This window comes from Neltuma alba, unplaced genomic scaffold, assembly GCF_004799145.2.
Source record: "Neltuma alba isolate B1F8T4 unplaced genomic scaffold, ASM479914v2 tig00012821_pilon, whole genome shotgun sequence".
Classification (NCBI taxonomy): domain Eukaryota; kingdom Viridiplantae; phylum Streptophyta; class Magnoliopsida; order Fabales; family Fabaceae; genus Neltuma; species Neltuma alba.
Genome location: NW_021637213.1, coordinates 138,122 through 164,887, shown reverse-complemented (window position 1 = coordinate 164,887; position 26,766 = coordinate 138,122). Strand labels below are relative to the sequence as shown.

Below are 26,766 nucleotides of genomic sequence, written 5' to 3'. Positions count from 1 at the left end.
AATCATTATAAAACTCTAATCTTAAGAGCTAATATCCTAATTTCATATTCACATAGAGCAATATTTAAACCTTCTGCTTATTGCCAGCTATTTTCCTTGTAGAAGCAACACCATATTGATGAAAGTCAAAATAAGCATCCTACATTCAGTATAGATATTACAGCACAAGTATAGATATGTAAACAATAGGACTACCAAACTTAGTTGTTAGCTTAAGTTGCTAGCTTATGATCACTATTTTAGTAATCGATAATCATATACAAATCCAAATTTACGTTATATCAAACTCTTCTGATTTCTGCATTGCTTCTTGAGCAGCTTTAACAGCTTGATTGTTCATGCCAAGATTAGAACAAAATCGCCTCTACAGGTTATGATGAAACCAGTATTAGTGATACTAAATTAATACTAAAAATGATGAAATGTGTTTATTAGAGGAGTGAATAACCAGTCAATAGATCAAAATCACTATGTATTCTTTTGCTCGGCCAATTTCCTTCTTTGTGTCTCCATTGGCAATAGAGCAAATTTCTAGTTGAAATCCATAGGTTCAAGAAAGCTCATTTACAAAAGGAAACATAAATTGGGAAGCATATATTAGATGTTTAAAAGTATCACAAGATGTACCCTTTACAGTGCGTGGCTTATCTTCTTGTCACAAGCAATATGGAGGTAAGCAGCTAGTAAGCATCCTGATTTCTTCCTGATTTTCTAAACTTTGGTCTTCGACCCTCTTATGTATCTCATTAGCTTAGTCCTTCAAATCAAAAGCAATATGAGAGGAACACACGTGGTTAGAATTTAGCCATTACCATCTCTAAAAAACACTTTTGAGAGACACTTCCAATTGTGGCTGGGCATGGAAATACATAGACCCACACGTTCCAACACCAATTAGAATCTAGTTTTCACTAGTTATAAGGATAGGCCTTTACTTATTTTTGAACTAGTTACCACTATATACCCTCTCTTCTTTCATCTCTTCCCTTATAAAAAGATGTTTTCAACACCATGGTAGGATCTGTCTAGGGATGGGCACACATTATGATGGCTTGGCTTATTCATTCCCTACCTTCAAAATTAATTTAGTCGATTTACCAAAAGGATTCAAACCTCTTTAATTTCTGTTCCCCCAAAACAAAACAAGTTTATTAAGACAATACTAATTGAGTGAAAGTCCAACCATCCCTGAGCAATTTCCTTCATTATCTGAAGGATTAGTTGCATATAACAACTGAAGACACACACGCACACGCACAAATAAAATGTAAACAATAAATACTATTTATTTTGATATGATACCTTTCTCTAGCAGTACTGATTGGTTCTGAGTCCCAATGAGCATATAGTGCCTTACTCTTTTCTAGAGAGGTGACTGAGGGCAAGTCAAAAATACATCTAATTGCCTTTCCCTATGAAGCCAAAAAAGCCATATTAGAAGTAACATTAATATGCTTCGCATGTTATCTTATTTGATGATTTTTTAGTTATCTTATTTGGAAAATATAACAAATAAATTCAAATTTTGAAACCCTAAAATCGCTTTCGCAAATGATCCCCTTAGACTATATCTCTCCATGAAGATCTCTCAGCAGTGCAAATCCTCTTCGACTTGGGCTTGAAACAGTTAAAATCGACAAGATACATAGCTTTTTAGTGGCTCATGAATGGAAAGTGATGAGGAAGACGATGAGGCTAGAGCAGAGAGTGACGAAGATGAGATTGTACTTGAGATTGTCCTAAGGTTGGAGGAGATTGTGGAACGAGACGGGCGGTAGAGAGGTAGTTGAAGGTAGAGGTGGCAACGAGGATGGGAATCGACGAGACTTGACGGCCAGAAGAGCTTGAGTGAGGAAAGTAATCGAGGTTGGGACAGGCAATTGTGGGAGAGGGGCGGAAAAATATTCAGAAAATGTTCGACAAGAAGACTGTGGGTGATTAATTGTTTTGACGGTTAATAAGGAGAACTGTAAAATAAATATTTTTAATAAATTATAAAACTCTTATATAATGAATACTAGATGGTTTTATCTAGAACCGTCAAGTATTGTTTTTCTATTAGCGTCTTTTCTTGTTTGACAGTTTTTAGAATAATCGTTAAGCATTTGGCGTCAAATATTTATAAATTTGTAATAGTAAAATTTTTTTAGACCTGGAATATTTCCCAATCAAGTTAAGCCGAGGGCTTGTCTCTGGATTAAGATTGCCTTGCTAAATGGCCAAGGTTAAAATTTTCTTAATCAAGGATTTGGACCCATTAAAATATTTTTCTTTTACGCAGCGTTCAATTTAAAAAGACGATAAATATGTCATAATTAAAATATATGCGTTTGCTCCTTTTACGACTACGTTTGAGCTCTACACGATATGAAGCATTCAGCTTGAGAATTAACTTCTGGCACTGAATCCGAACGCGACAAGATTCACCGCATTCTAGTTTTTAATTTGGAACATACATTAATTCTGAGCAATCTGTTTCGTCTACATATATAATGTGGGCGGCAGTACCAAAATTCTTCAAGATCTAGCAGATCTTCCACCTCCTCTATAATGCTAGGCAAACCCTGTTGACAGCAACACTTGCAGAGAATGATAAATCCGAGTCATGTTTTACAGACACTGTCCGTAAGAGCTATTTTGCAACCACCGATAAATAAGGATGCGGCACTCCCAGGATTAAACGGATCCTTCCTATATAACAGGGTGAGCAGAACAATAGAAGATAGTAGTAAACTCAACTGGTAAGAGAACACACAAGAGGGGGAAGAGAGGAGCTCGAAAACTCTAGAGCTGTGTGTAAAACCTTAGAATGAAACACCCTTTTATAGGCCTCATATTTTAAACGTTGGCAGCCTCCTTTTCACATTAAACCGCCAGCTTTATAAAATTGAACGCATGCCATCAATTTAGGGACGTTGTAGTAAATGGTAAATCCGTTTAATCTTTCAAAACATTATTTAATGTTTAGTCGGTTAATGCATTGAAGCAATTTGAATGGACCGCATTCAAAATTGCTTCAACACATTTGAATGGTAGGAAAAACCGTTTAATACTTTAATAGGTTTTATTGCATAATAAAGGCTCACCATTTGATGTTTAAAACTTCCACCGTTTCATTTTTTAAAAACTTCAACGTATTTAAGTGATAAATAACTATTAAGAATTTTCAAACATTCCATCTTTAAGGCATTGAAAATCCATTTATGACATTAAAACTCTTTAACATTTGATTTTCCTATTCTTAATAATAATAAGAAAATCTGTCCATGATTAATGCTCAATTTGTTTTCATCTTCCCACATTCCCAATTAACGTAGGATCCTTTCTTTGACACACCCAAAAATATTACAACATATAATCCGAGTTCTTTGCATATTATATGCTGAACTCCTTAAATTAGCAAGTACTTGTTCTTTCTGCTCATTGTGTCGTTTTCCAACTTGTTTTTCCGTTTCTTTTTAATCTTCTTTGCTTGGTAGTGGTTTACATGTAGTTGCAATTGTAAATTTATGAGAGGGGTAAATCGTAAACCGGAATGACATTGTTTTCAAATAGAAATAAGAAATCACTGTTAGATTCTTTTACGTACCTCACTTGTGGTATGATTTGATAAATCTTTCATTTTAATCTTCAAATTAAATAACTTATAGCTTATCTCTTATTAAAATTGGCATGCATGTATCAATTTGATTCTTATTATAATTAAGTCACCTGTAAAAGAGATTTTTTTATCCCAAATATAAGTAAGATCAATTTTTAATTTTACCCTTATTTGATTCTCATTCTTAAAGAGAGAAAAGAAAGAGAAATGTAAGAATGATTTATTAATATTGAGAGGAAAGATATTTAATAAGAATAAATTTGAACAATTTTATCAATTTAATTCATTTTTTAGTATGTAAAAATGAGTTATAAGTGATTTACAACAAAAACCCGGCTGATATTCTATATTTTTATCTTACTTTTACTTAGCCAGAAGTCCTTCAACTCTAAGGTGTTTCATAACTCAAGTTTAGAGTTTATATTTTTCGTCTTGTATATGCTTAGTTAAAAACCTAAAATTAGGTCAAACAAGTGAAGACTCGGACAATCTTACCATAGGCTAATCCTTGCAATAAAGTATTTTGTCTTTTGCTAAAAAAAAAAAAAGTATTTGTCTTAGCTTCAAATGCTTACGCTCTTATGCATATCTTCAATAACTTTAATATGTAAAACATACGCACTTTTATTTTTTCTTAGATTTTTCAAAGTACTTCTCAAATAATATACGATCGTGAGTTTTTTCTCGAGTCAGTAAAAATTATATGCAATTTTTTTCCCTTTGCTTTGATACTTTTCAATTAATTCTCTTAATAAATATATCACTTTTACTGTAAACCTTCCCGACAAATGACGATACAATTAGTTTTTAGAAAATACGGGTCTCAAATCTATAGTTATGTTCAAACTTGAAAAATTATGCGTCTCAATTTTATTGGTGGATTACTGAGAGTTTATCATCTGAGAAATTTACCATTAGCTTTATTTAAATTTATTGGATAAATAATTACTTTTATTTATACATCAACACCATTGCAGGCTAAAAGTTACGCTAATGAGTGTTTACGTCTGCAAAACTATATTAAAAGTAAACACATATCTATTGATCCGTAATATATACTCATCCGATCCCTAATATAAGATCTAATTGTTAAGTTAATTTTGATCCTAAATATAAGACCTATTTTTTTATATTTATCAATTTTTTGTAAATTACCCTTATAAATACTCTCTGAATCATAATTAGCTAAGCGAGGGAGGGAAGATATTAAGAAAGATGATTATAGTATTTTAGAAAAAATATGTTATATTTATTATAATTAACTAACTTACCTAACTTTTTTAATCTAATCAAATTAGTTAAATATGTCTTATATTAAGGATCTGAGGAGTAGTACGTAATATTATATTACATAACATTTTTTTCCCGTTATAACATGCTAATTAAGCATATCATATTCGACTGTACACATTTATCCTCAATTTAATAGTATAAGTTTTAAACAATATAAGAAAAGACCAGGCGCAGTTTTATTGTAAAGGGAAATTATTGTAGTTCATGTATACCCCATACGTTAGACTCCATTTTTTGATCTAATAATCGAATTAACATAATCTAAGAGAAAAGTTAAATACGTTTTATATTTAAAGAAGCTACCATATTATTTCACATTGAAAAAAGGAAGTCATTTCCAAGGCACTAACTATATATGTTAATACAATCCAGTGAATTTAAACATACAAGTTACATATAATACAGAAACATTATTAATGCTAACATCAAAATACATATTTGTTGGCATTGCTTCATCATCTCATTTCTGTGGTACTCCTCTGGTCCTATTTATAAGGTACTTCTAACATGTTTCACACAGACCAAGAAAAACCTTAAACTGCATTAACTCTCTATTAAAATATAACAACTTTTCAACTTTACCCCTATTTAATATATACTCCTTTCAAAAAAAAATAAGTACTTACACTATAATAAATGAAGGACAAAATAATACATTCACACTGAAAAATTAATGAAGTGACTTATAAATAGGACAAAAAAAAACCTTCTCTCTCTGTCCTATAAATAGGACTTAGAGGAGTACCACGCAAACTAGATAATGAAGATCAATTGGAAAGAAAGGGAATTGGCCGTGCGAACTGTCGTTTACATACCACGTGTCTAAACATGAACTAGTTTTTTATACTGTACACGTAAACACAAGTGCAGAAACCATGCAAACACCTTACCAGTTACCTCTCTCTAGTATTATATAGACGACAATGCGCATCATAATATAAATAGCTTTCGTCTCCAGCTCCTACACGTTTGAAACCACCACTTTGTACTCAATTTCAGGGATGGAGTTTGGAATTTTCTACTCTTTTTCCACCATTGACGACCTCTGCTAATTTATACTTTAGCAGAGACACTCCCAAATATAGTTCACGCAACGCAAGCTAAATCGTTTCCACGACGAGACGCTACCCCGCTATATATCAGACACGCCGACCAGGTAATTAAGTGGGCTAAAACCAAAAGCCAGCTGGTAAGTGCTTTAAGCCACCGCCGTCTTCTTTACTATAAATGGCATCTCCGGAGCCCTCCTATTCTACAATTAGCCCATCATGGCCAGGTCGAATTCTAGAAACAAATCCTCCGTATGGTTCTCCGATGGTTGTGTCTTCTTCGGAGGTGTGCTTGCTGCTGTTTTCGTGGTTTGGGGTTTCTGGTCGTTCATAGCCCCATTTCCTCCCAAGACCCCCAACTTTCAGTCCGTCACCGCTAGACTGAAATCCCTAAAAGGTCCCGACGGCGCTCTTATCTGTGGTGCTGGTACGCATGGTCCTGATCTCCGACACGACCCGCCGGAGAAAACCTTTTACGATGACCCTGAAATGGGTTACACACTAGACAAACCGATGAAGAACTGGGACGAGAAGCGCAAGGAGTGGCTGTTACATCATCCGTCATTCATCCCAGGAGCGCGAAAGCGGATCCTCATGGTGACGGGATCTCAGCCGTTTCCTTGTCAGAATCCGATCGGCGATCACCTGCTTCTCGGGTTCTTCAAGAACAAAGTGGATTACTGCCGTCTCCACGGCTACAACATCTTCTACAACAACGTGCTGCTTCATTCAAATATGGAAACATACTGGTCGAAGTATCCGATGATAAAAGCGGCGATGATGGCCCATCCGGAGGTCGAGTGGATCTGGTGGATCGACTCTGACGCCATGTTCACAGACATGGATTTCAAGCTCCCACTGCATCGTTACAAAAACCACAACCTCATGATTCAAGGGTGGCCTCGCCTGGTACACGAGGACAAAAGCTCGATGGGTCTGAACGCCGGCGTGTTCCTGATCAGAAACTGCCAGTGGTCGTTGGACTTCATGGATGAGTGGGCAAACATGGGCCCACAGTCACCGGAGTACAAAAAGTGGGGAGAAATACAGAAAAACACCTTCAAGGACAAGAATTACCCGGAGTCGGATGATCAGGCGGGGCTGGCTTACTTGATCGTGGAAGAGAAAGAGAAATGGGGGAACAAGGTTTACTTAGAAACAGAGTACGCGTTCTCGGGTTACTGGGAGGATCTAGTGGGGACATATGAGAATATAACGGAGAGATACAATGAGGTGGATAGAGAAGATAAGAGGCTAAGGAGGAGACATGCAGAGATGGTGAGTGAGAATTACAGTGAGACGAGGGAGAAGTACCTGAAGAAGGAGGAGGCGAGTTGGAGGAGGCCGTTCATAACACACTTCACGGGCTGCCAACCTTGCAATGGAAATCACAATGAGATGTATTCAGGTGACTCTTGTTGGAATGGAATGAAGAAGGCTCTCAATTTTGCGGATAATCAGGTGCTGCGTAATTATGGTTACGTACACCCGGATCTACTGGATAACTCCGTTTCTCCTATCCCTTTCGATTACCCTGCCTGACACATCCTTCAGGTCATTATTTATTTTTTTATTTAATTAATTTTATATGCTCTATTAAAAAAATAAAGCCAGAGCATTGTTCAGCTAGGGCGTGTCATGTTTTCTGGTAGTTTTACAATTTTTAGGCCATATTGGGCCAATGAGTGTCTTATGCGGGTTTGATTTGGGCCAACAGGGCGCGGGAGCCACATATCAAGATCCGGGCAATAGAAGCGGAAAACGGGAACCGATTCGTTTGTTGAGGTTATGCATGCCAAATTGCCAATAGTCCTGGATAGCTTCCCAGTTAGGCTTGCTTTTCGTTCACAATATTGTACCTTTTTTTTTTTTTTTATGTGGACCCCAAGAAAAAAGTTTATGTTATGTCTTTCCCTTCTCTATCCTGACCACTTGGAATGGCTCTCTGTGCATTTTAGATGTATAGCAATATCATGATATGCTTCTATGATGTTCTTATATTCAGTTGTTTTATATATCTCGTTACAAAAACTAATTTTTAATAAATGACATTTCGACAAATAAATTTTGTAAGAAAAACAATAAATTTGTTATAACTTTTTCTGAAAGCTGAAGTTTAAAATGTACTACGCCGGGGAAAAAAAAAAAAACAAAAGAGTTGCACTCCTGATTTGCGTTTCTTCGACCATGATTCAGTATGAAAGTGAAGTTGATGGAACAGACAAAAACTTTGGAGAATGAAAAAAGACGTTCCCACTTCCCAAAGCCAAATACCCGTAACTGTGCTTTGTCACAGGACTGCCTCCATGCTACAATATAATGCGTCCAATGAGTTATCTGTCTCTTCTACCGTTAAAATGACTTGTTCAATTAGCTTTCTTCCACAATCGTTTCCGTTATGAGCTAGCTCTTCGCTCATCCTGCACTCACCAACCCTTCTATACTGGTAATGGAGAAGATGAACAATGGCAGCATCGTCACCACGAAAACTCTCAAGTTCCGAGTCCAAAACGGCGAGGTCCTCTATGGGGTATCTCTCCTCAGCTTCTCCCCGACAGTCGCAGAGATCTTAGGCTACGTCGGTTACGACTTTGTCCTCATCGATATGGAGCACGGCCCCGGCGGAATCTCAGACGCCCTCCCCTGTATCCACGCACTCGCCGCCACCCAAACTCCCGCCATCTTCCGCGTTCCCGAGAACTCCCCCGTTTGGGTCAGGAAGGCCATCGACCTCGGCGCACAGGGTATCATTTTCCCCATGATTGACGACCCTGAATCAGCCACAAAGGCGGTGTCGTATTGCCGATATCCGCCAGCCGGAGTTCGAGGGGCCGGATCCATCGCTAGAGCGTCGAGATACGGGCTCGATCCGAATTACCCGGACCAATCCCATAAGGAGTTGCTGATTATTTGTCAGATAGAATCAGAGGCGGGCGTCAAGAACGTGAAAGACATTGCGAGCGTGGACGGCGTGGACATGATAATGGTGGGCCCGCTTGACCTGAGCGCCAGCATAGGTTGCTTGACGAACCCCAAGAATGAGAGGGTGAAGAAGATGATCGACGAAGTGGAAAAGACGGTTTTAGGCCTTGAAGGCAAAAATGGTGGTGGACCTTACTTGGGAAGGTTTGGAACCGCAAGCGATGGACCTGAACAATATCAGAATCGTGGGTATCGCTTGATTCGTGTTAATGTGGATGTAATCCTCTTCAAAAACGCCTGCCTTGAGGACATCAAGAAGTTCAAGTCAGCAAAATGAATGGATATCGATTTGGATCTTCCTCTAGGTTGTAACAGTAGACAAATAAAATAACTTGATGTTTCTGCAAAATTGTGGTTGTATCTGTTGTGTCAAACAATAACAAGCTGATTTATTTCGTAGCTGCTCATGTGTTTGTACTTTGTATGTCTAAATCTTATCGTCAAAATTGAAATTCCTTCCGTTTAATATTACAGTACTCATATCAGTTACCAGGTTTCTGTTGCTTCGTAAGATCCTCTAATAAGTAACAAATTACAATGCAACTCTGAAGCATTTTTCTCACGAACTCAAACCACATAAGCTACCATCTCAGATAAGTAATATTTACTGCACTGGTCAAGTACTTATCGTTTACAACGGCAAAATTCAACAGGAGTCATCATCCTTCGAAATCAGAAGCTAATGGTCTTCTTTCAGGTCAACAGAAGGTTCTGAAGCAGAGTGTCGATTGAGATTTTCAGCATCAGAGGAGTTTTGCTTCACCTTCGCCATTCTTTTTGCTTTCCTTCGCTGATTTACTTTCTTCGAGGTTTGAGGGCCTAAACAAAGTCATGTGATAATAAACGTCCCAACAATATCGAGCTGTTAATTTCATGGAGAACACAACGAGAAGTGCACAAATGATTCTGACCTGGCTTGTCTGGTCCACAATTTTCCTGACTCTCAGAGGCATTTGATCGAACAGCTGGAGGGTGATCCGCATGTTGATCGGTGGGTAACAACGGCCCGATTAGTTTTCCGCGACGGAGGGCTTCTTCCTTGAGCTTCCTTTTACGGATTTTCTTCCGTTGAGCCCTGGTTAGCTTTGGCGAGTCAGATTCCTGTTCTTCCTCGGTACTTGTAGATGCATTCTCATAAACATCCAAAGTATCTACAAGTCATAATTCCATAAAAAGAGAAGTTTGGTTACTGTTTGCGAGTGCTAGTTACAGTTGAAACAAATTATATGGTTTAGAACCTGGAAGAGCATCAGAACCAAAACCTTCGATCGAAGCCTGCACAGGATTCGCCTCTTCCTCTGGCTAAAGATGATGACACTATTACATTTACCATCAAAACGAATGCAGGAAAAAAGTGAAAGAAAAGAAAAGAAAAGAAAGGAAGAGGGGAAGTGAGAGAAACATAGTACTGGGGATGCAGGAGATTCATCTTTAGGCGGAGGTGGAAAGAGCATTTCAACGATGGCCTCATTGAACCTGCGTTTTCTCTCTTCCCGGTTCATGAAAGCCAAACGAACGACCAAAATTGAGAACTTGAGACAGTAGTGCTGCTGATTTGGCTTCAATACAGAAACGCCTTCTGGGTCTTCTTTTGTCTTGGTACTTGAACTGAAGCAGTGAACCTCAGAAAGAATTAAACTTCGAGGAATCAATCGAGATTGAAGGCATATGAGTATAAACGTCTGTGCGCGTGGGAACAGGGAAGACACACACACACATAGATTTTTTGTTTTATTCTATTTTATTTGCATAAAATTATTTTATCACCAGGGCAAGTATAATAGTTTCCATTCTTTTAGTCTATTTTACCTACTTCTATAGTTTCCATTTACCCGCTGTAAAACATCCCATTGTACTAGAGGGTAAAATTTGTTTGTTTTGTTTTGTTTTTTTAAATTTTGGCTGAAAAATAACAATGATTTTCAGCTAATCTAACGGGTAGCCTATGTCAAACCGAGATGAGGTAGCAGGCTAGCCAACCCAATTTTTTTTTTTTTAATTCTTTTGTAGTTCTACAATCTTAACAGATTATCCATTTAATATGCATCCCATGCAGGCATGATTATGAACCCTATAATTTGCTAGGAGAATTTTTCCATAATTTGAAAAATATTAAAAGAGATCCGTATGTATTATATAACATCAAGTAACGTTTAAAAAAGCTAACATAACTATTGAAAAAACTAATAATAAGGGGTCAGGGGAAAAAAAACTAATAATAAAGGGCGACATAACGAAAGCGAAAAAATAATCTACAAGTGCTCCAAATCTTCTTCCATCTGAAAGTATGAAGTGATAAACACTAAACAAAGCTTAATAGTTCATTGAAAAAAATAATAATAAATGGTAAGTCAGTCAAAGTTTTCTAGAGAGAGAGAGAATAATATGGGTTAACCGGATTAGTCCAAGGGCCTAATGGATCAAGTTGTTTTATATGGGTTCTAACTTTTAAGCCTAGCCCACTCATATTGTAGTCAGAAGTATTAGTTCGATTTTGTAATTCTGGGCTAAGGCCCTCTTTGTACAAAAATGAGTAAAAACCAGTGTAAAAGACGGAGCAAGACCAAGAATTGGGTCTAACCAAAAAAAAAAAAAGAAGTAGTTTCTCACTACATGAAAAATCTAAGATTTGAATTTTTGCTCAAAAAGATACTCACATTTAGTGTTTAATAGTGTCTCGAATAGAATTACATCCAATTGAAGGATACCTATGCTTATAAATAAATAAATAAATGACAATTTTTTGGTACAATTAAATGACAATTTGTGCATGGTTATATTATTATATCGAACTGTATTCTAGCCCCGTCGAGGATGTAGCATCGATTGTTATTGTTGAGTTCAACTTCAATACAATGAGAAATATGAAGACATAAATCATATCATCTACATAATTTATAAAATTAAAGTAAAATAAAAGATGGTACTACTATTACTCTATTATTGTTGACGTGGTTGTTGGTTTACTTCTTACACAATTCAGATTTTATCCCACCTCTGTATGTAGATGGAGAAATGTTCTAAAGTACCCACACTAGATAATCAAGAAAAAAATAGGAAAAATACAGTGGGACTGATTTTAATCATATATATTCTTCTGGTTCTAAATATAAGATCCATTTTATAAAAATCACAATTTAGGACGGAGGAATAGCAATTTTTTGTTGGGATTCTGTATTTCTGTGACATTTTATAAAATTCTGAATTTCCATTTGTGAACCGAAATCCAGACAACAGCAGAATCCTCTCATATATTTTCTTATTGGAATTAGTAAAGTAAATTTTACGTTATTGTAGCTTAGATAGGCTGCTCAATTACTTAGTCAATGAAAACAATTTTAGTAAGAATATTAATTAAGTAATTGGATATTACCCGAGACTGAGAGTTTTGAGACGTTTTACCTTCCATTTATATTTATATTCCATTATCCTATACGCCAAAATCTTCACTGGCAGGACCCAGTTTGTAATCAACCAAGAACTTACGTCAAATCCTAGAGGCACTACTTTCGTTCTTTAGTTTGCTATACGTACAATTCAATGCAAAGCCAGGTTGCTTCAAATTCGACGTTTCTCAATCATAATTATTATCTTCCACAAACATATAGTAACAAGTAATTATAATCCATTTGACCAACGATTTGCAGTAGAACAGAAGAACAGAGAGAGAAGTGGAGATACAAGACATAGTGATTTAGTTTTCTCAGTAAATATTTCCTCCGGTTCTATATATAAATTTTACTTTTAAAAAGGAGTCTGCTTCCAAATTATAAGCTTCATTTTTGAGTTTGTTTAAACATTTATTACTTTTTTCCCCCTATTTTGACCTTAGTTGATTGTATTTAGTATTCTTATTCTCTCATTAATATTACCCCGTATATTCTCTTTCATCATTTTTTTTAATTTATTGCCTCTCTCATTTATTCTCTTAATAAATAAAAGCAAATTTTTTTTAAAAAAAATATATTTCTGACATATTTATTATTTTTAATTAATTTTAGCTGCTAGTTCGTTAGACGTGATTTGGTTATTTGAAGCTTATATACAGGACCAGAGGAAGTATATATTTTTAAATATTATATATAGATTCATGGGGACCGAATCCTTTGCTCATTTTTATTAAAAATATGTAAACAAATCGATATTTTGTGGTCTACACTCTACATCTGATTTGCGTGAGATTTCTACTTTGAAAGTTGAAAATAAAAACAATTCAGTTGAAGAACGAGTTGAAATCAAAGCATTGAAGGCTTTTATTAATGTGTTTAGAAGACTAGAAGAAATGACTTTAATACGGCGGGCGTTTAGAATTGTGTAGAACTCTTTGAAAAATATAATCCTTGGGCTTGCTCTTCAACAAACTGTGGACTGGAAACTAAGCTCAACCATTTAATTTGAATTGATATAAAAAATGAAATCTTGATCGAAGACTTTAATACTGGCTCCAACATATTTTTATTTAAAAGAAAAAGTGCACTTTTGTGATATAAATTTGTGAAATATATTTTTATATCATTTAATTTATAATACAACATATTAAAATCAAAGTTTACTCTATTGTCTATATTTTATAAAATATGATATGAACGAATTTTCAGTTCAACTTTTCTGCCTAATAAATCCTTTCATATTGTGGATGAAATTATGAAAATTCAAAATTTTCATAGGTAAGCATTTTTTCGCAACCATGTGTGCATAGTTATATTTGGTTTTCCTCATAGTTAATATTTGGTTTTCCTAGTAAAGGAAAAGGGGACGGAGATATAAATGATGTGTCGAGGAAAAATTAATTAGAATACATATATTTCAGGACTCAATTCTTTTAGAGCAAATTATCAAATTTAAATTTCATGAAATAAAAAGATCATATTATAATAATTACGTTTTATTTATGTTTTGGTTGAAAAATTAAAAAAGGCAGTAATATTAAATATTAGTTATTGAAATGAATAAATCCTGCCTCTGACTTTCATTTAACATTTTGTACTTTTCTTTCTTTCTTTGTTTTTTTTTAAAAAAAAAAGAGAATTCAGGGCTGAGCCTAACTGATCAAATACCATCAATCTCTGCTCAACAAAATGAGCTTTTAACAATAAAAGGGGGAATAGTTGGCAATAGTTGAAAAAGTCCTATTATGAAATTACCGGGACCTTGTTCTTATCCGCTCCAATCAACTTTGTCAACAATTCACACCGCTAAATATAAAGGCCAAACAAAAAAATTTATTTTGATGTAAAATATAAGACTTTAATTAATTCACTTTATATTTTAAATTGATAGTTTTTTTAAAAATTTTTTTGTTAATTTTATATATCATAACGGTTTTTATTAAATAATAATTAAAATACACATGATTAGAAAAAAATATAAAAAAATAACACATATTTATTATAAATAATTAATTTAACTAATTTTTATAATATCTGTAAATTAGTTCTCTTGTTCTTACATCAAAGACCCGTCAAAGTATTTTTCATTTCATTCATACATATACAGGTCCCCCACGTGAATATGAATGATTCCTGTTTGTTTGTCAAACTTCTGACGAAATTAAAAACATGACGAACATAACTATATTTATGCCCCTTATATTATATCTTATCATGAGTTAATTGAAAAACGTTATTGGTTTAAATAATAAACAGCTATTTCATGAGTTGATATTTATTTTTGGGAAGAGGAAAAGATAGTTGAGTATGGATTACTCAACCTTGCGAAGTATCAGCAAGTCTACCAACAATTAAGGAAGTCTGGGAAGCTGCTTGCCTCAGGAAACAAGTTATATTTATTACTTATCCGGTACTTAATATAAAATTTATTTAACTAATTTAATTAGATTAAAAAAATTAGATAAATTAGTTAATTATATAAAATATGACACGATTTTCCTAAAACACTATAATCATCTTTCTTAATACCACCTCTCACACTTCTACTTGATTATGGTTGAGGGAGTATCCATAGAGGTAATTTAAAGAAAATTAATAAATATGAGAAATGAGTCTTATATTAAAAACCGGAGTAGCAATATTAACATGAATCATCATGGTGGGCGTGAGTCATGGTGGTTGATGAGTACCATTATAGCTGCAAATTATATTGCTCCACATACTCTTATTTGTGCAGTTTTCATTCGTTTCACTTAATTTAATAATCAAACAATTTCTCCATCCTACAAGTTGGGGCTTCAAAGTGAAAGCCTCAACTTATCAATTAGTAGTAGTAGTGCATGCACGTTAGTTTCGTTCACCATTATTGAAAGTTTGAAACCCCACTATATAAAACTGCAGCAAGAAATGGTTTTCTTAATTTCTAATATAAAGTCAAAGATACATTATTAATATCATATAACTATATACCGGATTGGTACAACCGCACCCATAATATGTATGGCTTCTCCTTTTTCATGCCTTGATTACTTTTTTATGGATAATATATGAGATTTGTATAATGATAATAAATTTAAACACTGCATTTTTATTTCAAAATATCAGATAACAAAAAGTGGATGAAATTTTTTTTAATAATATTTATCTTGCTTCTATGTTATTTAATTATGATAAATTTACATCTCACTCTTCATAGAACTTGAGGAATTGAGCTAAGGTAGCTAGCCATTGCCGGAAATCCTGATGCAGTTTTTAACACGTACGGAATTCGGAGAGGTACAAAGTGAAAGGTTCAGAATGGCAATGAATAACTGACATGTTTGTTGTTTCATTCTAGTATCTCCGATCCTTAATATAAGACCCTATTTGACTTTTATTTTGGTCATAAATATAAGACCCAAATCCACTTTGTCTCTAATATTTATATATTTTCTTTCTAAAGTAGTCATTCTAATAATAATAGTTCTAATCAATATACTTGATTAGCAAGGATATTTTAGGAAAGATAACACCTATTTAGGACAAATAACTAACTCAATTTACTTCTTTAATCTCCTCAAATTAGTCAACTGGCTCTTATAATTAGGACCGGAGGTAGTAATATAAGACATGAAGAAAAATGATACTACTTCTGGTCCTAATTATAAGAGCCAGTTGACTAATTTGAGAAGATTAAGGAAGTAAGTTGAGTTAGTTATTTGTCCTAAATAGGTGTTGTCTTTTCTAAAATATTCTTGCTAATCAAGTGTATTGACTAGAACTATCATTGTTAGAAGGGCTACTTTAGAAAAAAAAAAGTATAAATATGAGAGACAAAGTAGATTGAGGTTTTATATTTAGGATCAAAATAAAAGTCAAATAAGGTCTTATATTAAGGATTGGAGGTAGTATTATCTATATGCATTACAAATTTTTTGTCATGAAGACAACCTAAATTTTCTAGAAGTTATGTACGCAGCCAAACTCAGACGAATGGAAACTCATGAATTACTCAATCTGGTTCTAGTTCTCCTGAATCACGACACTACGCAGATATACACACGGGCGCACACACCCTGGAATCAATAATTTCAACATTTCGCACAAATACGATTGAGATAACCGAAGAGCAGAAATCAAGAAGCTAATTAATAACATGATAATTCTCACAAAAACACAGATATACAATCAAGAATCTCAACAATTCTCATGATCAGATCCTTACGTTACTTGACATAATTAACTGCTAAGAGCGTACTCTTGCACTTCTGCTGACGGCGTAGCTTCTGCTTCTAGCATAAACAGAAGGCTTTGTCTTGAAGTCGTCGTCAAATTCACACGGCTCATCTTCATTGATTCTTCCGATTGCCACGCTGCGACTCCGAGGCACCGCCATCTTAGACCCCTTAGCCGGCGCCTGCGACGACGGTGACCGCGTCTGTTTCTGAAGTACTGAAAGATCGAGCCCACCGCAATGGCGGTAAGGCACAGAATTAGCCCTCACGAGCTCCCTATAATCATCAGAAGAAGGTGAGGATGCGGCAGGCCCGGCGCTGAAGCTGCGAGGGAGGACCAAGGGATGGGAGGCGGGGCAGCCGAAGGCGGTGTCGACAGAGTTGAAGTGAGGAGAGAGGCGGTTCATGCCATTGACGTAAAAGTCCCTAGCCCTGGTGAGGAATCGGATCGGAGCTTTTATGTACCAACTCAGTTTCCTTTCTTTGATGGCCTTATTCTTGTTCCCCATGACGATGATACTGTAACTGAAAGGATTGTTTGCTTTAAAACCTAGAAATGTCCTTTTTATAATCTACTCACGGTGGAAGGAGGAAAGCTGGGATAAGGTTGGACCCCGGGGGATGATTCATATGTTTGAAATGAAAATCCGGTAATTTATAATTAAGTTTGATTTGATGGATGGGTGGATAATAATCTTCTTATTTTTTTATTATCATTGTTGTCTCTTGACTGTATATCATTAGCACTTGGATACCTATATGGTTGCCTGCTGGATTCTTTTTCCTGAGAAAAAAAAAAGGCTAAAATATTTTACAGATTGTTTCGAATTAATTAAAAAAAAATTTAGGGTGAAATTTACTGCTAAAATTTGGAAACTTGCTATTTAGAAATTAGGAAAGGTACTTATAATTAAAATTTCCAAAATTTATAGTAATTTTTAAAAACATGATAATAAATCTATTAAAATTTATTAGTAACTTGAGTCTTTAAAATTGTATAGATTTAAAGACTTTTCAACTTAAAATTTTTAAGAAACAAATCTTTCGATATGTTTCTTTGTAATATACAAAGGCAGAGCTTCTTTGACCTTCATCCACCCCACAAAAAAAATAAAAAATACTACCTTCGGTCCTAATTATAAGAGCTAATTGACTAATTTGAGGAAATTAAAGAAAGAAGTTGAATTAGTTATTTGTAATAAATATGTATTGTCTTTTTTAAAATATTATTACTAATCAAGCATATTGGCTAGAACTATTATTATGAGAAGGACTATCTTGGAAAAAAATACATAAATATGAGAGAAAAAGTGGATTGGGGTCTTATATTTAAAATCAAAATAAAAATTAAACAAGATCTTATATTAAGAACAGGAGGTAGTACTATCCTACTTTCCTTTACCTTGTCAGCTTGGCAAGTACGTACGGTTATTATCTCAGTCAAGCTACGAGGCTCCTCCCCTCCCTTTAGTTCATTTAGTTTATAATATATTTTGATTATTATCTTTCACATAAATCTTATTAATTTTTTTGGCCTGAACATAAATCTTATTAATTGACAACCGAATTTTCGTTAGCCAAACCAAACTCACAGAGATGGTTTTATGAAACTCGAGGAGTGATTGCTGCCTCTCACTCTATATATACAATCAAACAAACAAACAAACCCAGAAAACTTAGTTTTTATGTCCATTTCGATAGTTATTAAAGGTATTTTATGGATATAAAAAATTTATTATAATGAACTTAAATAAAAAAGTTCGAATTAAAATACATTGATTTTAAACATTATGCTGAATAAAGGTAATATTTTTTTTACTGACAAAACCTTTTTTTTTCAAAATTAAATATCACAAGATTCCCACAATGATTAGATCAAGCCGATGCTTCATATTGCGTCGGAACAAAGGGAAGCATAAGAAAAAGAATAGTGCCGGTCCAGTTAAACAATATTGCCCTATATTGTTGTTAAGTATTAACTAACTTGATCAGGACAATATTCTTATTTGAGAAGTCCATGATACCAACTGTTTGAAAATAATGGCTCATTTGCCCCAAAAAAAATCAATTAAAAAATTAAACAAAAAAATTGAATAAACAATTTGTCAGAAATAAAATTATATATATTGAAGTTATCAAAAAAAATTATATATATTGAATGAGTGCTCTGCTGGGTGAACGTGTGGAATTTGTCAAAGGATTATGCTTAAAAATATATTTATACAGCAGAACTAAACTATTTAAAGCCTGAAACGCGCGTTCGAACATAAGTACTATTTTAGGAGCAGAGAACCATATTGTTGTGCTTCAAACTGTGGATCAGAGTTTAGTGGGTAAGAATACAAAAAAAATGACAATCCAGAAAGTGGGGAAGTGCCACCACCATATAAAATTATTAGAATTTGAAGTCAGAATTAATGAGATAGTGCTTAATTTGTATTGGGAAAAAAAAAAACAGAGGGGTAATGCTTACTTTAATTCGGCCGGACTTATTTTATTTCATCGTTCTCCTTGTGATTTTTGCAAGTTGAAGGCTGACTCGTTGCTGTTTTTTTTTTTTTAATTGCCCTTTCTGGCTAATCAAGATTGACTTGTCATGCTGCTGAATTGATCTTTGAATTTTCCATTTATTCTCAAAGCCCGCTGATAAGATGAATAACGACTCAGGAAAAAGTAAAGAAAGAAAGAAAAAAAAAAGGTTGGCGGGATTAATTCTGAAGTTAGAGCAAATCATACATTGTTGAAAGCAAATGAATGAGGATTTATTTGTTTATTTGTTTTCCCGCCTCAAATATCATTGTCCAGTTAGGTCAACGAAAATTTTTTATTTTGTATTGTTGAAAGCAAGTGAATAAAAAAACATTGCATTTCTTTATTATTGTGCGCCTTTATTATCTCAGTCAAGCTATGATTCTCCTCCCTTTCTTTATGTTGTTATTATTATTTATTATTCCTTCCGGTCCTAAATATAAGACTCATTTTGTAGTGTAAATTATACTGTAAAATGAGTCTTATATTTAAGATTGGATGAGTATATCATTAATTATTTTTTTTCACCTTTTTTTGCTGGAATTGACAACCAAATTTGTTTGGGAAAATTACAATAGAAGACCCTTAAAATAACAAAACAGAAAAATAGGCACCTGAATAAAAGAAATGGCTTGGAGAGACCAGGTCTCAAATTGCAATTATCAAATTAAGCCTAAAAGACTAAAAAACCATTCTTCTTTTTTTTTTTTTCTTTCGTCCTTCTCCTCTCCTCTCTTTTTCATTCTCTTTCCTCCTTCCTTTCTTTTCCTCTTCTGTCTCCTGTGAGCCTATTAAACCACCACAAATGCCTAAAAAATTACTTAGTTGTTTGCTCCAAAACTGTAATTTTCTTCCATGTTTTTTGATCTGCTATGTTTGTATCTCTCTAGCGCCAAGAATATCTAATTCCTCAACTTTACTTTGTCCAGAATGGATAGTACTATTGGTGAAGCTGCATTTGATCAGGCTCAAGTATTTAAACATGGTACGGCGTTGAAGTTGGAGCTGTGATTGTAACCAAAATGGGTGGGCATGCAGAGGGCGGTGAAATGCTTTAAACTTTCCTCGCTCATTGTCCAAGACTTCCCTCAACATATTGGACTTCTAACCAATTTCTTTTTGAAGAAAGTGTTTTCTGATCTGCTATGTTTGTATCATCTTGCTATAGTTGGATAGTTCAAACCCAAAGCTCACGGCTCGAGGTTCTAGTATGTTGGAGAAGTAAAGCAGATGGTGGAAAAGATATGGAGCAAAATGAAAGGACTTGAAGTTGATAGACCAGTGGTCAAGAGATAATGTTTGTCACTGACTGATTGGAGCTACATCAGTTGTGAAACCATAATGCCTTCACATTATTTATTTGTAAATAATAAGTTTAGTATGAAAAATAACAAGTCTAATATAAAAAAATAACAAGTTCAAAAAACTATTCACATTAACTTAAGTTTTAGTAAAAATTGACAGCATTTTCATAATTTATTTGGGAATAAAAAGTCTAGCATAAGAAATAATAAGTGTTGAAAAATCATTCATATTAACTTAAATTTTAGCAGAAATCGGCATTGTCTTTGCAATTTAACTACAAATGACAAGTTTAGTATGAAAAATGAGAAGTGTTAAAAAGTTATTCACAGTAACTTTAGTTTTAGCAAAAATCTGGTCACGCGAAAAGTGTGTCATTGGGTTTCTTATGAAATTGAGTTTACTGGGAAATCATCATTATTTGCACATTACATAGCCAAATGATACGTGTGTTAAGAGAGATAACAAGTGTGTCATTGCAATGAAATTAAGTTTCGTGACAAGTTGCCATTATTTTCATATTTTATAGCTAAATGACAAGAGTAGTAAGACAAATCACAAGTCAAGTAAGTAACATGAGAAGCCTGTAATCAAGTTTCTAATAAAATTAAGTTTTATGAAAAGTTATTATTATTTTCACATTTTATTAGTAAAATGACAAGAGTGGTAAGTCAAATAAAAAGTGTGGTAAGCAAAATCACAAGACTGTGACTAGGTTTCTCATTAACTTCAGAATATTAAATAGATTAACATTGTTATCATCTAGAATTGATAAATACAAAATGTTAGTATTGTTCTACCCATAAACAAAATATCAACATTTCCATATTGTAACATTCCAAAAAAATAATAATAAAAATAAAATAAAATAAAATAAAGTTATTTTTTTAAAAAAATAATATATATTATATAATATTTTATTATTAAATAATAATATTTTATTAATTTAAAAAAAATACACCCCAACTTTTCCACCAAAGCCGGTGGAAAAGTAGGGTGAATTGAAGGCAAAGAAGAATTTCGATCGGGTAATTAAAGAGGGAGGAGGAAAAAAAAATGGCGAAGGATAATAAATGAAGGCAGAAAAACTTGGGGTGGACGGTTGAAATGAGAAGGATAAATAGAGGAGGGAGTGTTGTGTAGAGTAGAGAAAGAGAGGTGAGAGACGCAGGAAGAAAAACAAAGAACAAGAGAGTGAGTGAAGATTTCTGCAAGGACGTGCTAGCATTTGGGGATCATTTAGATACATAAAAATACTTCTTTCTATTAGATTTCTTTTATGAATATTTTCTATATATTTAGAACTTTATATTAGTAGTATTACTACAATGTTTAGAGAAAATTTTGTGAGCTGGGTACAGAGTAAGTAATGATTTTTGACAATATATGACTGTAGAAATTTAGAGATAAATAAGTAGTTAATTTTAACCGGTTTAGATTTGTCTATTTATTATCTATGGTATTTAAAATTAAATTTATTTGTTGAAAAATCTGTCATTTATGATATATATCATATTTATACCGATTAAAAATAGGTTAAATAATTTATTTGGGTTGTTCGATATATTATTAAAATTTTAATCAGTTTATATTTGTTTATTGATTGTTTTGAGAATTTTAAACTAAGATTTTAGTTGAAAAATGTATTATTCAAGATATATAGAATGTTTTTACCGATTAAATTTAAGTTAAATAACTTATTTGGGTTACTTAATATATTATTGATATTTTAATCGGTTTAAAATGTAAAATAGGTTAAGACTATATTATTAGAAAAATTTTGAAACTAGAAACTTAAGTTATAAATTGAGATTCTTACAATATTAGATAAAAACCATATTTTATAAATATTTATAATTTAAATTAGTTATTTGGGTAGAGAAAAATTGTTATTTGAAGTAAGAATTTTTGGATAGTAAATATGTATAAATATTAATAATAATAAATTCTATGTAATTTAAGTTAATTATTTGTATGTATATTAAATTGTATCTATATTATTTGTAGATTATCTTGTACTTCGGAGTTTGTAATTTGTGCTCTTATTTCTCAAGCTGTGAGGTTGAGCTTGGAGTAGAGGTAATCAGGGTTAATTTATTTTATATACATGCTTTGGATTGTAAGGTGTTTATTATGTTTTTATTTTCTCAAGTTAATTTGTGAAATTATGCCTGTGAATAAAGAGTATATTTTCTTATATGACAAATTTTGGTGAAGTGGGAAATATGTTGATTTAAGTATGCTTGAGTTGTGCTTTATTATAAATTTTGTTTTCTTGTGGTGCTGAATTTTAATATACTAATATTATGTTATAAAAAAAAAAGAAAATGTGTCATATTTTGTTTGGAATTATATCATCTTACTTTGAAAAATTAGGAGATTTTTAAATATATATATTATGACTATGCATGGGGTTCATATGTGGAGGTTGGGATTTTGTTATGTGGAGGATAATTGTTCCTGAAACCCGCGCGGCATGCCTACACTATTGATCCCAGTGTTTGGCCTTTTTGTTAGACCCCTGTAGTTCCTCCTTTTCCTTGGCCCGGAATTGAGAACGAACTCTTGGGTAGACACCTCTTGCACCATAGTCCATTCTTGGGCGGTGTAGGTACAGGAGGGGGGCCCGTTGCTTGATGTGAGTGGGGTGACCTTTGGCCGGGTTACTCAGCACAAAAAGTCCGGGTCCTTGTCAAGGAGTCATAAAGAGGAGCAAGGTGATGGAAGGGCATATTTCATTGTGTTGTTGCATATATGTACTTTTATATGAATTGTGTTGTGGATGAAGAGATATACTCTTTTTATGTGATTGTATCTATTAAAATATCATTTATTTCTTAAACTATATTTGAGCACTACTTCACCAACTTACCATCCTACTTGTGTATATCATAAATTAATACTTGGTTACTGGGACTTTACGTCTCACCCCGCTATTCATCAATACTTTTCAGGAGAGCCATCTAGTTTGGCTCGGCGCGAAGGGAAGCAACCAGAGGCATAGGCGAGCATAGCCTAGTAGTCCTCTTTTGGTTTAGGCATGTAATGTTATGTATATTGCCATCTTAGGGCCCACAACTGTGTTGACATATATTTTCTTTTGTTTGGATGACTGTATTTGATGGAATGCTGTTAAAATGGCTAAAGGCCATAAGACTCTGCTGTATGTGATACTCTTATTTGTATGACTTGTGGGTCGGGTTGAGCACCCTAAGTTTCTTGTGCCCTAAGTCTTTGTGGGATGAATATTATGTTGGGCTTGTGGGCAGTTACTGTGCCCTGAGGCTTTGTTCTACGTTGTTAAATCCATGGGTGTTTTATGTATCCTGAGCCATTTGGGATATTTTTGAAATAAGTCAAACTCTTTATAACCATGGTAGCATTTTAACACTCTAACTCAATTCTTTTTCTACCATGGTTATCATTTAAAAAAAAATAGTTTTATAATTATGTATTAAGAAGAGGTCTTTTCACATATCATCATGTCATGTGGTTGACAAGTCTGTAATTACAATAGTACTAAGAGAAATTACAACAATGGTAAGCCAAATAACAAAAAACCAAAGGTGTTTTGACAACAACTGATTTTATAATATTCAGTGATAAGTAGATATTAGCATAGTTTATTCACTTAATATTCCCTTGTCACTAGCATTTCTAGATCATCATATGAACATAGTACCGAAACAATATCTATCTACAAACTACAATCTTCAAAAGAGAAAGAATTTAATTTGCTCAAGAAAACTTTATCTTCAACTTGCAAAACCCAAACAATGTCTTCCAACTTTGACATGGCCACCAAACTTCCGGTGCCCATACAAGTAGCTATGGCATAGTCAAAGAGGGATTTGAAGTAGAGAAAAGGATATGTGGTGGTGCTGCAGGAGGATTTGATGAAGTTTGAAGGGAAGGAGGCAACGACGGAGAGGAAGGTGGCCACAACAAGAAGAGACATAAGAGAAAGTAAAGAGAATTTGGCCATCGTGGTGAATAGTGATGAGGAAATGAAAGATAGTGCAAAGAAGATGTAAGAAGGAATAGAGACGGGAGTGGGGATGAGAAAAGGAGTTGCGGGGAGAAGGAAAAAGAAGAGGAAGGAGAGGAAGAGGAAGAGGAAGAGAGAGAGAGAAGAATAAAAGAGAAGGAGGAGGAAGAAGGGAAGGACATTTTGGTCTTTTAACTAACATTTTATAATTCATATTAAAGATCTGTTCTCTAACCGTAATTTTGTTAATTCAAGAACCCATATTGCAATTTCATAATTTTCAAGGTTTTTATTTGCTATTTTTTCAAGTTGTTTCTCCAAAAACTTTTCTGGGTATCTGATCCATAAAGGAAATCTATTATAATTGGGCTTGCCTTTTCCACCTGTCCCCCCCTTCTCTCAGCTTATTCTACCCACAGGCCCAATCACTTCGGGCCATGTTCATAGCCTCGGTTTTTGAATGAAGATATATCATTCATAGTTAAATTAATTCTTCGACCTGTGAATGGTTTAAATCATCGATGTATGACATAAATAAAAATATAATGAAGCATTCATCCGTCCAATTGAGAAAAGAGCTCGCCGAGAGAAAAAGCTTTCACGAGAAGATAGAAAAACTCTATTTGAATGAAAAATGAAATCACTTACTAGCTGCCAGGGAAATACAAGAGTAATACCAAAAAAAAAAAAAACTTATCATTTCTCACCTCAAAGATAGAAGAGTTACTATGTGCTACGCTGAATGGCTTTGACCTTTCTTGTCTGAACAATTCTCGGCGTCGGGGGTAAGAAACCACGCTGCAGATAGGCAACTCCATTACTTGATTTCTTCTTTTTCCCCCCCCCCCTTTTTTTTATCGTTGAAAGTCCATTATTGATTTAAAGTGGTGTTTATATTTGCATTTTCTTTCCTAATTCAGGGGCAAATTATCAATACATCTCCCCCTATACTTGAAATTGGTTCATATAAGTTTACTACTTTCTCTCCTTAATATAAGAGTTCGTTGAAAATTCAATTTGGTTCCAATTAATCCATATAGTAATTATACATATTAAAGAATTTTCATGAAAAAAAAATTTCAATACACATGATGAACAATGGTATTTTTAAAAAGATAATATTTATTTATTATAAATAATTAATTTGACTAATTTTATTAATATTTTCAAATTAATTATCCAGTTATTATATTAAAAGTGAGGGTAATGTCATTGTTAAAATACCATATTACTTTTGGCCTTATTATAAAACCTCGTTGACTATTAAAAAATTTTTATAATTAGGACAGGAGATTATATATATGTGAATACAATTGTTAAAATAAGAATTAACCTGTACTAGCTTTTATTGTTAAAAGTTTTGATGCGAACAATTAAGGAACAAATTTCAGCTGGCGAAAGGGTTGGACACTCTCACCAAAAGGAGAGGATTCAATCCTAGAGAGTGTCACTTTGTTGTGACTCTAGTCGCGGCGGTGAAAGAGGCATCTTTAAAGCCAAGGCCTCAGCTCGTAACATGTGGTGATTCCCCACGTGGAGCTCTCCCTATTCCAATAAAGCTACAGAGCTGGATAGAACTGAAGTCAATGGTTAGTTGCCTTGCTTTTGGATCGTGGGTGAATCCGATCCCTTTCTTAAAATTTTTGTACCAAAGAAAAAGGAACAAATTTCATGAATCATTAATGGTCAAAAGTGATGCCGCGTTTGATTAATGGTGTGTACCTGGGCGTGCATACGCACGCTCCATTCTTATCGTACAAGTTTTAAAAATAAAAATATGATTAAAAAAAAAAAGGTTAAGTTGAATCTAGTAGTTGAAATATTTTTTCCATGTATCTAATATTTTAAAATATTTTGTAATATATCTAACCTCTTAAAATTTTTTTAAAAAAATACGTTCGACACTTTAAAATATTGTTTGGTACATCCAGTATTTTGAAACATTTTTTTTAGATTTGTTTAACACTCAAAATTTTTTTTAGTGCATTCAACACCAAGATAAAAAATATTTTAAGGTGTGAGACACACCTAAAATATATTTTGAAACGCTAAATGTACCACAAAGTATTTTAAAATATTAGATATACTTCAAAAAATATTTTAAGGTGGTAAAGCGATAGTAGATTATAGACTAGTTACTCCTGCGGTTCTTAATATAGGACTCATTTAGTTAATTTGATTAGATTCAGGAAGTTAGATAAGTTAGTTAGATATAAGAAATGTCTCCTAAGACACCATAATCATCTTTTTTTAATACCCATCTCCCTCTTCTACTTGATTATGGTTGAGGGAGTATCTACAAGGGTAATTTAGAGAAAAATGATAAATATAAGAAATGAGTCTTATATTTATGACTAAAACCAACTCAATAATTGGGTCCTATATTAAGGACAGAAGGAGTAGTTAACTAGTCAATGCA

General features: G+C 33.7%; 4 protein-coding genes across 4 annotated transcripts; 2 read left to right on the top strand and 2 right to left on the bottom strand.

Annotated features, from left to right (window-relative positions):
• The first annotated feature begins 6,162 nt into the window (after positions 1 to 6,162).
• Positions 6,163 to 7,485, top strand: LOC114731292 (galactomannan galactosyltransferase 1-like). Its single transcript, XM_028918434.1, has one exon. It carries the CDS (start codon positions 6,163 to 6,165, stop codon positions 7,483 to 7,485), a length of 1,323 nt encoding a protein of 440 aa, XP_028774267.1.
• Positions 7,486 to 8,206: 721 nt separating this feature from the next.
• On the top strand, positions 8,207 to 9,388 carry LOC114731322 (2-keto-3-deoxy-L-rhamnonate aldolase-like). The gene has a single exon (XM_028918460.1). It carries the CDS (start codon positions 8,393 to 8,395, stop codon positions 9,200 to 9,202), a length of 810 nt encoding a protein of 269 aa, XP_028774293.1. The 5' UTR covers positions 8,207 to 8,392; the 3' UTR covers positions 9,203 to 9,388.
• Positions 9,290 to 10,716, bottom strand: LOC114731300 (pre-mRNA-splicing ATP-dependent RNA helicase prp28). The gene is made up of 5 exons (XM_028918438.1): positions 10,693 to 10,716; positions 10,335 to 10,607; positions 10,164 to 10,227; positions 9,837 to 10,076; positions 9,290 to 9,744 (listed from the first exon to the last, which is right to left on the bottom strand). The coding sequence occupies exons 1-5, from the start codon at positions 10,714 to 10,716 to the stop codon at positions 9,605 to 9,607; spliced, it is 741 nt and encodes a 246-aa protein (XP_028774271.1). The 3' UTR covers positions 9,290 to 9,604.
• A 5,725-nt stretch (positions 10,717 to 16,441) lies between these two features.
• On the bottom strand, positions 16,442 to 17,037 carry LOC114731289 (uncharacterized). The gene has a single exon (XM_028918432.1). It carries the CDS (start codon positions 17,035 to 17,037, stop codon positions 16,540 to 16,542), a length of 498 nt encoding a protein of 165 aa, XP_028774265.1. The 3' UTR covers positions 16,442 to 16,539.
• Positions 17,038 to 26,766: the final 9,729 nt, after the last annotated feature.